This window comes from Megalops cyprinoides, chromosome 5, assembly GCF_013368585.1.
Source record: "Megalops cyprinoides isolate fMegCyp1 chromosome 5, fMegCyp1.pri, whole genome shotgun sequence".
Lineage (NCBI taxonomy): Eukaryota > Metazoa > Chordata > Actinopteri > Elopiformes > Megalopidae > Megalops > Megalops cyprinoides.
The window spans coordinates 31,915,348-31,928,724 of NC_050587.1; the positions used below are offsets into that span (position 1 = coordinate 31,915,348).

Consider the following 13,377-nt stretch of genomic DNA (forward strand, 5'->3'; position numbering starts at 1 on the left):
ATCACTCCATTCCTAACGAGATGACACATTCTTTCCGTAGCTGTACTTACTAATCAACCGCTTCTTACAAGACATGGAGATCTATTGATCCTTCCATCTTCAGCCAGCCAAACTCCCTAGCTTCAATGCGGTCCTATCTCTCAGAGCACGTTCCTTTTAACTGAGAAGACTGTCTCCAAGTAGACTTTGTATACTTATAAGACTTGCAAATCGGTTTTGCTGCAAGCTAAGAGCTTTGTCATGGATTCTTATTACTTTGATTAGGTTGTTACATGCTAAAAGGTGTGAACAATCAGACAGGGAGCAAACTCAACAAAAATATATTGCGTTTCTGAAACAGTCGAGAGTTTCTGAAACAGCTGAGAGCTTTTGATCCAGGTCATATGGCCTGGAAAAGGAGGCCTCCAGGTACAAAGGCAGAATCACATGCCAGTGCCATTGTGTATTTGGATACACTCTGGAATGTTTTGCAAGGAAAATGTCCTGCACCGAGTACAATGGCCAAATGGTTCAATGATGTAACATCATTGATGTGGCAGCAGTGTAAGCACAGTGGTTAAGCAGCACAACATGTAACTGAAAGGTTGCTGGTTTGAGTCCCCACTGGGGCACTGCTGCTGTACCCGTAGGCAAGGTACTTAACCCACAATTGCCTCAGTAAATATAAAAATAGGTAACATTGTAAAAAAATGTAAGATGCTCTGGGTAAGAGCATCTGCTAAATGCCAATAATTAATGTGATGTCATAATGTAACATGTGCTGAACCACTGGGATCTTCAGGCTTGTGTTATCCAGCCAGTATAATACTACAATGTATAATAATACAATACCTGAAGGACAAAGGTCCTGCAGGACTACAACTAACAGTTTGACGGTGGAGTCATTGACAGTGAAGACCAGTCTGATCAAACTGAGATATAGTAACAAAGGTATAGGGCTTTTTTATTAACAGAAATGAATAGGGAATGCAAAGCACCTTCAGAGAGATTACATTTGGAAATTTTTTTAAATTACATTACGTTCATCAACAGCATAGATAGCTTTTTTATTTCAATACTTTTTAAGTAGGGCATTTAAGGTTTGCCATCAGTTTACTGCTATGGACTGTAAAAGAAGAACATTTAATTACTTTGAGTATTTTGTGAATTAAAATTGTAGCTGCAAGGATCAAATTTTTGCTGATTAGTAACATTCCTCTCTAGGCAAAAATGTGTTTTACATTATGTTGCATTTCAGATATTTCACTGCATTCCACATAGAAAAAAATTGCAAAAGGCAGACAAACTATAAAAGAAATGGCAAAATCATAGAGGCTTGCAGAAATGTACTGCCTCCAGTTCTTAAAAAAGCCGTTGAGGCGAGAGTCCCTCTTGTGCCCAAATGTTCTTGTTTCTTTTACTTAAAATTTTGTCTAGTTGGATGGTGTGATAATTGCAATTTTGTTTGTTTTACAGGTTCCTGTTCCTGCTTGTCCAGCATGCACAGGGGGAGGTCTGTGAGTGGAATGCATATGTGTGTTTTTCGTGAACAAGAATTAGTCAAATTAAATACACAGACTGTAAACCTGTTAGTTGTATGCCTGTACTGTTTGTGGGAGTGAAGGCTGTTCCTGTACTGTCACAGGCATGCTATCAGTACAAGTTAGCACAGTTAATATTTGCAGTTTGCTGCTAAATCAAAGTAGTTTTTTTAAATTTCTTTACAAAAGGGGGATTATTACTATATTTTGACAGACGTTTATTTAGTACGTCAACATCTCCAACAACAACAGCAGGATAATAATATGATTACTATTACTACTACACTGGTGGTCAAGAAATCGTAGAGGTAGAAAACTTGCTTATGCATGAATAATTTTCCCAAACCTGTATTCATGACAAGTTTGTAAGTATAAGTAAGGGTCATCCATCAGCAGCTGAGACCATTTTAAGTAATTGTGCCTGATGTTATAATATTACAGTACACTTTGCACGCTTTTAATTTTTAACTGTACACTTTAATGTTGGAAAAAGCGCAGAGGTTGTCTTATATTGCATAACTTAGGTTGTAACAGAGTGATTGGCAGCTGTAATTGCGTTAAAACCAGTTGTTTGTCTTTGAGATTATTTAATGTGATACACAGGTAACTCAATCTCAGTAGAGACAAAGGGTCAGGATAGTTAGAAAATAAGGGTAAGATCTCTGCCACCTCAGTCTGTATCTCACTGATAAATCTACTACAGCTCTGTAAAAAAAAACACAAGCAGCAAAAAAAAAAAAAAAAAAACTGGAGAGGCTCCCTTCACATTCTGATGGAGCTGTGAGATTCGCAGACACATTCCCGACTGGTTGAACATTCAATAATATTAGCTCACTATTGGTGGGATAAGTCCAGGTTTTTCCCGTCTCATTGCTGTCAGGCACCGTTTCATTCAGCAATTCATCAGGTGCCTGCGAGTTTCTTTGATTGCATCAGTGGAAATGTGCCTCCTGCAGTTATCACTCATTTAACTGTGGAGGACTATGGGACTTGCAGAGCACTGGCTTGCGTGTGAGTGTAATGGAGGATCGTGTTGCACGATCTTGCTTCAGCACTCCTGCCCCACTGCAAAAGTTGCACCAGTGAGATGCGGCTAATGCACAGTTGGTGATTTCAAACAGGGTTGTACAAAGGGGAAGAAGTGTAAAAAAAAGTTCAGGAGAAATACACCTGTTAATCATTTGATGATAAAGGTAATGATCGTTTTGCTCTGATCAGCTCTGCATAGCCTTCGGCCAGCATATCACCTATAAATTAGCTATAGCCATGTTGCTTAATTTTGTATGAGGTATTTAAAGAAGCATTGTGTTTTTTTGTTTCTTGTACACTGTTATAAGCAAGGCAGCTGAATCATAAGGGAAAGTTTGCAAGAAATGAAAAAAATAACACCTTATATTCAATACTCTGTAATTTTATATAATTTATAATTAGAAATTATATATCATTTAATTTGTAATTATACTTATACTTTGTAATTTATTATAGACAATATAATGTACTATAATTAAGAACAAAGTGCAATGCGGTTAGATTGAAGGGGGACAGTTGGTGTAAGGACCATGAAACATGCAGGGGACCTAGCATGACATGAGCTTAGGAGAGGCAGGTCAGCATTGAAAGACTATGGCTATGACTTGTGCGATATGATTCTCTGCTTGTGTATTTATCACCCCTGAAGGGTGCACTGTACAATGTCACGTGGGGTCAGGGTCTGTAAAATTTTGTATGAGGTACTTAAAGAAGCATTGTGTTTTTTTGTTTCTTGTACACTGTTATAAGCAAGGCAGCTGAATCATAAGGGAAAGTTTGCAAGAAATGAAAAAAGTAACACCTTATATTCAATACTCTGTAATTTTATATAATTTATAATTAGAAATTATATATCATTTAATTTGTAATTATACTTATACTTTGTAATTTATTATAGACAATATAATGTACTATAATTAAGAACAAAGTGCAATGCGGTTAGATTGAAGGGGGACAGTTGGTGTAAGGACCATGAAACATGCAGGGGACCTAGCATGACATGAGCTTAGGAGAGGCAGGTCAGCATTGAAAGACTATGGCTATGACTTGTGCGATATGATTCTCTGCTTGTGTATTTATCACCCCTGAAGGGTGCACTGTACAATGTCACGTGGGGTCAGGGTCTGTAAAAAAAAAAATGTTCTGAGAATGGGGTGGTGTCACCATGGATTGCCACGGCAACGGTATCTCAAATGCCGCTATCAGTGGCCTGCACATCTTAATGGGAAAATTCCCTGGTAAATACGAACCGGTCAAATTAGCCCCTGTCGTGAGAACAGAAAACTGCTGTAGAGAGTATGTTCTTATCTGCTCCTCCTTGGAGTGCTTTCTGGAATGTTTTCTGTCCGTACTCCCTGGATCAAGCATAATATGCCAGAATGATGTAAGAAAACATGTTAAACAACTTGCTTGAGCAGAAAGCTTAACTATGTAGCCCTGGTATGAAAGGCTGAAGAAATGTACAAAATAAAAGGAACAAGACAACACCATGGAGCCAGCCTCCAGCCAATGTGCATGTTCCTTTGTGTGTATGTATCTGTAGTAGTTTACTCTTTTTGCCTCATTACCACATTGAAATCTAAAAAAAAAAGCTCACAAGCAAAAAATACAAATAAACTGTGGATGCATTTAAAATGACCCCCTCTCCCCTCCCCCACTTAGAAATCATCCCACTGCCTCTAAAGACATAGGGCTGTTTGAGGGGTGGGAGAGAGGGGGGCGGAGGCCGAGAGGCGCCATATAAGGCAGCGCACTGGCAGATCTGAAAGTGCGCAGGGGGGTGCGACGGAGAGAAAGGGAGAGGGAGTCTTTAAAAAGCAATTGTTGGAGGCTGTTAATTGCCCCAATTGTGCCTTGCTCTTGGAATCTTTCAGGGAAGCTTGTGTAACCTCGACAACCAGTAAAGCATTTTGAACTTGCCCCTGAATCTGAAGAGGCGGAGAGAGTGCGAGAGAGTGCCAGACGTACAGAGAAAAGGAGACGGAGAGAGAGAATGAAAGACGGACTGAAGTCAGCAGAAGAGGGAGCCGGTGCGGATCAGCTTGTTGGAGAAATGCCCTTTGCGTTTCGGATTAAGAATGAATACGTCCGAGTGGGACTTGCAGAAACTCTTGGCACCTATGTCATGATGGTAAGAAAGAATCATCCGAATTTCACCCTTGGACTTGATCACTGCTGCTTGTGCAAAAAACACACTAACTTAACCATTTAGCGAAACTAACGCTGTGATGTGTATATTAAACATCTTGTGAGATTTTGGATGTCCTGCTAATCTGCTAATTCTGAATAAATAAACTGCTACTACATTTGGGGTGTTCTGAGTTTTTTTTAGCATTAGTTGGACCATCCATGGAGTAGTAATTAAAAACTTTGCCTTCTATGCTATTAATGCTACCACCATTAATGGTTTAATTAATGCTACCACCTTGGTTATCCTTCATGAGAGATGTGGAATTAGTGGGATGAGTCCTCTGTAATGTCCCTGGCCCCATCAGCCATGGTCACACCACTAGTCTTACTGGAACCACGAGTTTATGATCACATGGTTCATTGTCTGCTGAAGGGCCCACAGAAGACAGGCTGACAGTCTTCTTCTACGACAACAGTGAATTTTTAGTCCCCTTGAAAATTTCCTAAAAATATTGGAGTCACATGCTCATTACTGAATATCACTTGTTTGTGGCACTGGGAATGTAAAATGGTAGACTTTCCAAGTTATATCATTACTTCTTTGAGTTCCATTCCTTTTGTCCACACTTCAGCACTGATCACATGCATGTCTGACTAAAAGCCCAGTAAAACCACCACCTGCTCCCAACATAAATCCTATTCTTAGTACATGTGACCAGCAGCAGACTTCAGAAGACATGTGTGTGGTTTTGAACCATTATTGCTCAACATACCTCAGCATTCATTTGTGTGGGTTTTGTGATTATAACTGTGGCCTACTTTTCTGTTAACGATAACGATGCATTTTAGCCCATCTAATCACAATATGCCACACATAATAAAGAATCGAAGCAATGGTTTTGCTGGTTTTGTAATCATTTGTCATTACTTTCAATGACAATTAAACTCAGAAAGTTGTACAAGTATCAAATATGTAACAAAGTTTCAGTTAGAAGGAATATAATGAAAATAATATTATTTAAATATTCATGAGCAGACATGGAAAGAAAACATTATTATTAAACTGTCAGATATTTCAATGACTTTGTTGCAATATGGTTTGTATACTGAAGGTGCAAGACTCTTAAGTAGATTCCCTTGAATTTTTATTTGGTGAATTATCATTGGTCATTCCTGACTTGCTTACAGTAGCAGGACATTGTCCAAGGCAACTTACATTTTTACGAATTACCTGTTCAAACAGTTGGTTGGAGCTATGAAGGTTGAAAACACCCATTTTAACCAGGTTGAAATGATTTAAATATAAATGATACTCAGAGTTTGATACAGTAGATCATGGCAGGAGAAAGAAAAATGAGATCAAGGGCATTTTATATTCTATGATGCTGAAATGATCTTCTGGTGTGAAATGTTCCTCTTCTTTAAGTACACCATATGGACAAAAGTATTTGGATGCCTGACCATTACATTGTAATGACATTGTATTCAAATACATATACTTTAATTTGGAGTTGGTCCCCCTTTTGCAGCTATAACAGCTTCCAGTCTTCTTGGAAGGCTTTCCAAAAGATTTTGGAGTGTTTTGTGGGAATTTGTGCCCATTCATTCTGTAGAGCATTTATGAGGTCAGGCACTGATGTTGGACGAGAAGGCCTGGCTTGCAATCTCCGTTCCAGGTCATTCCAAAGGTACCTGATGGGGTTGAGGTCAAGGCCAGTCAAATTCTTCCACACTGAACTCATCACACCATGTCTTTATAGTCCTTGCTTTGTGCACTGGGGCACAGTCATGTTGGAATAGAAAAGGGCCTTCCTCAAACTGTTTTGCCAAAAAGCTGGAAGCATAGCATTGTCCAAAATGTCTTGTTATGCTGAAGCATTAAGATTGCCCTTCACTGAGGATAAGGGGCCTAGCCCAAACCCTGAAAAACAGGTGTGGCCAAATACTTTTGTCCATATAGTGTACTTTTTGTCCATACACTCAAGGGTGTAACTGCAGAGCCCCAGCTTGCAGCTGTTTGATCTGTTTCCGTCTGCTGTTGAATGTCAAACGACTGTGCTGCAGGTATTTGGCCTGGGCTCTGTGGCACAGGTGGTCACAGGGGGAGGAGTGTTTGGGGATTACCTGAGCATCAACCTTGGCTTTGGTCTGGGAGTCGCCATGGGCGTGCACATCGCTGGCAAGGTCTCAGGTAGCGTACCCAATGCATCCACAGCTCTGTGTGTGTTCAAAAGTGTCTGGGCTACAGATACAAACAGGGGATTCTCTCTCTGGGTGACCAGGTGCCCACATGAACGCAGCTGTTTCCTTCGCCATGTGTCTGTTTGGCCGTCTCAGCTGGAAGATGTTCCCCCTTTACCTTGCGGCTCAAATGCTGGCCTCCTTTTCTGCAGCTGGGACCGTCTATTCCCTTTACTACGGTAAGGCTCCAACCCCCCCAACCCCCAACCCCCACCCTCCCATATTACGTTATAATACTTTTGCTTAATGAGGAAGGCATTAGGCTTCACAATGGGTGGATCTACCATGCACTGTCAATCACTCATATAAACCAATCAAAATACTTTCCACAGCACAACACTATGATTGGTTTATTGAGTGAGTCATTAATAACAGATGTCAGCTTCCCTGATTTTGGCCTCCTGGCTCATCACTCATCAGCCAAGCTTCACATTCCCAAAAACAGGAACTGAGTAATGAGCAAAGTAGTGTAGCATGTGGTTTAGCAGTATCATGCAGCTTGTTGTAACTGGCCTCGTCTTGCTGTGCATCCAGATGCCATCTTTCACTACTGTGGCGGTAATTTCACTGTCTCTGGTCCCAAGGCTACGGCCGGCATCTTTGCCACCTACCCTGCGCCCTACCTCTCCATACCTGCAGGATTCCTGGATCAGGTGAGCACAGAAACCCTGACACAAACAAAAGCAAAGAAGGAGACCCATGCTACAACTACCTACTATACACTAAAAGACAGATTTTTATGTGGTCTTATATAGAGGTCATATTTTACAATTTTTTTAAATATCATTTAACGATAACCCCCGAGGTGATTCAGTCATCGTAACTGCATATCCAGCATTGCTTGTGCTCTGTGTCTCAGGTGCTGGGGACAGCCATGCTTCTGGTCTGCCTCATGGCTCTGTCGGACCAGAGGAACCAGCCGGCCCCACCCGGCAGCGAACCACTGGCTGTGGGGCTTCTGGTACTTCTAATCGGGGTCTCTCTGGGGAGCAACAGCGGCTATGCCATCAACCCATCCCGTGATCTGGCCCCCCGTATCTTCACTGCTTTGGCTGGCTGGGGGCCGGAGGTCTTCAGGTACGGGCTGGGAGTAATGGGAATTTTGGGATGGGTATGCAACCACCATCTGGTGACAGAGAGACAGTGCTAAGAAAGCAGTTAAAGAGCAGTAGACAGGTGGCCGTTCTCCCTCACTTTATCAAACCACGACTATTACGCAATAGTTTGTGCCACGGAGTGCAATACCTTTAATTGCTTTTCCTTTATTACATACACCAACCGGTGTTCAACCTCAGTTCTTTGAAGTGTGTGTAATCTGGACTATGTTTTTTTTGTTCATCTACAGTAAGAAACAAAGTAATTTATAAGTGTTTTGGTCACGATTTTGGCTTGCTGCTGAATTTCACCAGCCTGGTTTTGTTTGAGAGTGGTATGCAAACCCATGTCCCTGGTACGCAGATGTGTGGTTCTCCTGTCTGTACTTTTAACTGACCTCCCCGGGTGTGCCCCTCAGGGCAGGAAACAGGTGGTTCTGGGTGCCCGTGGTGGCCCCCATGGTGGGGAGTGTGACGGGAGCCGTGGTCTACAAGGCGTTTGTGGAGCTGCACCACCCCTCACACCGGGAGTGCGGGGCCCCTCCCGGAGACACAGAGCTGAGGAAGAGCGGCAGCGGCAGTGGCGCGCCCGTGTGAGTGACGCCACGCCCTCGCCGGCACAGGAGGGACCGGGGGAGGAGGGACAGGCTGAGGGACAGGCTGCCGTGAAGGGGCGTCGGTGCAGCTGCTGGAACGTTGGAGCTGGCCATATGTGTGGTGATCAGAATTTACTCTTGACCGATGGGCACAACCCCTCAGGTACCAGCGCTCTGCCTAGATCTCTACATTAAACATCAGCCCTCTTAATCTAGCTAGTCTGAATGAAGCTTTAGATGGTAACATTAGAGCAAACCAAAAACTGTAACAATCAAATTATTATTATTTGAAAGAATAGTACTCACAATACAGCTGTAACACTAAAACTCATTTAATGGATACACATATGGATAGCTGGGAGGTCACTGTATTGATCATAAACTTGTCTTGGTAGCTGGTTATGCTTTTTGAGAGCAAATATTTGTTTATCCACTCGAAAGTTCCTATAAACTGTCTGGTGAGTATTTGTGGGGACATTCACATAGTGATCAAGACAGAGTGGTTTAATAAGAAGCACAGCTTGTACTTATGAACCTAATGGTCAAAAAATAAACTTGTGACCAAGAAGATAAACTGCAACTCTACCCCCCTGTAATATGAGCTGGACAGAAACGTAACCCAAAAAACCCCAACCGTGAAATTTCCCACAGTCTGAAATAACTTTTTGCAGATTTCTCTGCTTGAAAAATAGCAGACAAAAATAAGTACACTCAGTCCTCAGCAAGAAAAAAACTTTAATAAATACATACAGCAAAGAATTCAAATGTGCTACTCCTAAACAAAATAAATAAATTAATACATATAGATTTTTTTCATGCAATGGAAAGAATGGCCTCAATGGTGCCTGGGATGTTTGCCAAAGAAAAAAAAACACATTCAGACACAGCTAGAGACAAGTATATGCACACACAGACACACACACACACAGAGGGGAAAAGGAAGGTAGGACTACTCTCCACCCACTCTCTTAGCTTGGTATGGGGTTCATTACAAGCAGAGGGGGTCCTGGAGAGGAGGCTGGAAGCATTTGGATCCGCTTTCCCAAAACTTGTGGCGGGGCGGCGCCTTCATTTGCGGGTCCCGCTCTGTCTCCCCGAGCCGCCCTGTGCTTTTGGGGTGCCGGTGCTGCCACCGCTTGGGGCGGAGGACTTCTTCTTGGGCACGGGCTGTTTGGCTTTGCCTCGGAATGCCTTGCTCGGGTCCAGCTTGTTCATGATTGGCTCGCCAGTCGGGTCGATGTGGGGGTCGCTGTGCGCAGTGAGGGGCCGGTACAAGTAGGCCCATTGCTGTGAAGAGAGGAGCACACGGCCACGTTGGATTACTGGAGTTACACCCATTGAAGCCATCACTGTTCAGCGAGTGTGCTGTATCCATGCCAATCCCTCAGGGCTATTCATGCAGCCCGACTGGCACGCCGGAATTATCAGAACAATGTTTTGCACTTGCCTGGTGGGACTGGATTCACTGTTCTAATTCATTGCATAATGTGCTCGGGTGCATTTAACTAAACAGAATCTGCTCCACTGCAGAAGACTGATGCCTATGATCTCCAGTGGTAAGCCTGAGTCTCATCTTCAGAAGTGCCCTCCCCTAACCCCACCTCCACCAAGTTCATAATGTAGTAATTATCTGCATGTTACTGATGTCGATATTGATGTTGACATGATTGCTTTGTCACTGAAGAAATTCTGTTGTTGTTGTTCTGCATAAAGTCTCATACTTGTAAAATTGAATGCTTTGAGCTTCCACCAACTATAGCTGTCAAAATACTGATCTGTGAATGAAACAAATAAACAAATGCATTTCAAGACAATTTACATGCTGTGAGTTCCTGCCTTACAAGTGTTTCTTGTCAGCTTAACTTCCAAGATACTCCCTCTGGTCTCATATAAAGGTATTTTTAAATTTTTAAATCTTAAAGAGTAAAACCCAGTGAAAGTGTATGGTTGGACTTCCAATAAATGTTTATAAATCTGCCTGGTTTGGGCTATTGGCTTACTGTGTGCTTGGTGCTACTGCACAGTATACACACTAATGTCAAAATTTCCAGTACACACAACTTAGCTCATTATTGAGTTACCTATGCTTTAAAGGCCAGCTCTTTCTCTGTAATCAGCGTTGTGCGGCCACGCTTACCTTGGCCTGTGGACTGGGACCATATGGCGTGAAGTTGTACTGCCACTCGGGCAGGCCCAGGTGGGTGATCATGAGCCGGTAGTAGGCCGTGAAGGAGGTGGTGAGGTAGTGCCAATACAACGCTCTGTCCAGGAACCACACCTCACTCTGTTCAGCCTCCTCACCTTGTAGGGTAAGAAGGAGACAGTGAGTATGAGTGAACAAGGGAGCCAGACTACAGGGTGGAGAGGTAAAGCTGGTGAGAGGATGTGGAGAAGGAAGAAGAACTTGAGTAGGGCACTTAAGTGTAAATCAATACTCAGCTTGTAAATTTGTCCGATGTTTTAACTGAAAGTCACATAAAAATAGACCTGATATATGTGATGTTTTATATATCTGATGCTTTTCGGTCTGTTTCAATTTTCTAAGAGCACTTATTGCTGTGATGGAAACTGTATGAGAGGGAAAAAATAAATTGACTGATAAAAAGAAGAAGGACAAAAATTCAGGAAAAAAAATCAAGGTAAGGCACCTGGGGATGTCCTTTGCCAAAATAAAACCCCTGAGAAAGCGCTTGGTTCAACTTATGAAATATTTATAAATCAGCCTTTTAACCCACTTTCTGTGTTCAGCATATCCATTTAAGCACTTTCCCCCAGGTTTATTTCCAAATCCGTTGTGCTGTCTTCCACAAAACTTAAAAAAGTCAAGCTGCTTTACATGTGCTACATGCTAATGCTAAAGCTAAGATCAACTCTGGGTATTTTTTCTGAGAATGGCCAACAGCTGCCCTTTATGGAAAGACAAATCAAACCACACATTAAAAAAAATGAATAACGCAATAAGAAAACAGATGATACGATGGGGATACCTGGTGTGCAGTTATTGAAGACGAGGCAGACCTTGCCATTCCCCCCACAGCGATCCAGCTCAAAGATGCGGCTACGTGAGTCAAAGTGGGGTGCCTCTGGCTGGTCCTCCAATCCTGAGGGGGGCATCGTCCATATGAGAGAGCGTCCATGTGAGACAGTGGAACAGACTGTAAACCAGCTCAGTGAAAGCTGTCTTTTTCAAATGTCAGCGTCTTTCTATGTATCCTTCTCCTGTCACTTCAGTAATCCTAAGAGGCCTGAAGAAAGGCTTCCTACAGGGTGAAATGGAAAAGGATGTCCAAAGTATTTCTTTCTCCTGGCCTCAAAATCACCTCACTGACCTTTTCGTTGTCTCACCTTCTGTTTCCTCCTCGCTGTCCAGGTCAGCCAGTGTTGGTGCATTGGGAAGGCAGTACAGTGTAGACTGGCACAACGGTAGAAGCTTCGCCACACTGTTGATTACCATGCTGCCCAGAGGCACTGGCTGACCTGCAAACACCTCGCTTCAGTCAATCAGAATTGCGGCTCTGGCTTGGTCACTATCACACTGCTGGAAGCCTTCATCTACTGCTACAAAAAAAGCACTGTGGTTTATTTTGATATGTCCTATGATGAGAATGCTCATTGTTACAATGCACCAAGCGCTGCTTTCTGAAAAAAAAAAAGTATCAGTTGCTTTGCATTTATTATTCTATTATTCTTATATGTCTGACAGCTTGTTGCAAATTAATTTGGCATTATTGAGAAAATATCTTTGGAAAAAAAAAGCACAAGGGAAATGTTTATTGCTTTGAACACTCTCCTTTTCTAGATTTTTTAAAAATAAAAAATCAGAATTGTTTTTTAAACGAATCAGAGGAAGTATCTTGCCTTCCAGTCTGGAGCTCCAGGAGAGCGTGAAGCCATCTGTAGTAAGATAGAAGTCTCTTAGGTCCTCGGGCAGAAGGCAGTTATTTTTCTGTGAAACACAGAGCACAATCATTAAGTGATTCTAAACAATTATTCTAAGGCCCAGCACAAACATATACTCACTTTTTCCCAGGACAACAGACAGCGCTTCTCCGCCGGCTCCCTTTCCACAAAGCGCACGTCCGTCACCCCCGGCAGACCCTCTGCATTTGGAAGACAACAGATAGGATTATCCATAACATTTCCTAAGAGTAAGCATAGTTGTGAGATCAGTCTGAATTCCATATATACTTATCATTTAAGCATATGCTTTCATAGACCTCCAGAGTCTGAACGTCAGCTTTAAATTACTTACATAAATATTTTCTGTAAAGCCTTACGCAGTCGCTGACTAGATGGTAGCTCACACTAGCATACTATCTGTCACTTTGCATTTAGCTAGCTGATTAGCTTCATCCTTTCTAGTGCATATGTTGTATAGCAAGACTATTTATTTATCTAGAAAACATGCAAGCTAGCTCACGAATTTTTTCAGGTCTTTCGCTTCATTCAGCCATTTCACAAACATTGGCCAGAGACATTAATGGCATCTTGCTAGTAAGTATCTGTACAGAAATAGTCTATCAAATAAGCTATTTGATAAATATCAAAATATCAGTTAAACATCATTCATTCTCACCGAGCACCCGTGTAATGCCAAGTGTCAGTCTTTCCACAAACCCTTTAAATCCCTTTCCGTCCCTGACATCCTCCATGGCAGAATTTTGTTTCATTAAACAGATTAACCAGCAATAACATAGACAGCTCTCGTCTAGCGAAAGTTAAAACTCAGACAATCATGCTAGCTAATTCATTCATTATTTTCATTTA

At 42.1% G+C, this 13,377-nt stretch overlaps 2 protein-coding genes across 2 annotated transcripts; one reads left to right on the forward strand and one right to left on the reverse strand.

Moving 5' to 3' along the window:
• The first annotated feature begins 3,714 nt into the window (after positions 1-3,714).
• Positions 3,715-8,611, forward strand: aqp7 (aquaporin 7). The gene is made up of 8 exons (XM_036529967.1): positions 3,715-3,787; positions 4,252-4,374; positions 4,619-4,680; positions 6,744-6,870; positions 6,962-7,099; positions 7,455-7,573; positions 7,780-7,997; positions 8,434-8,611. Exons 1-8 carry the CDS (start codon positions 3,715-3,717, stop codon positions 8,609-8,611), a joined length of 1,038 nt encoding a protein of 345 aa, XP_036385860.1.
• Positions 8,612-9,243: 632 nt separating this feature from the next.
• Positions 9,244-13,366, reverse strand: tpgs2 (tubulin polyglutamylase complex subunit 2). Its single transcript, XM_036529250.1, has 7 exons — positions 13,187-13,366; positions 12,631-12,710; positions 12,469-12,556; positions 11,956-12,087; positions 11,598-11,711; positions 10,748-10,911; positions 9,244-9,897 (listed from the first exon to the last, which is right to left on the reverse strand). Exons 1-7 carry the CDS (start codon positions 13,278-13,280, stop codon positions 9,679-9,681), a joined length of 891 nt encoding a protein of 296 aa, XP_036385143.1. The 5' UTR covers positions 13,281-13,366; the 3' UTR covers positions 9,244-9,678.
• Between the last annotated feature and the right edge of the window lie 11 nt (positions 13,367-13,377).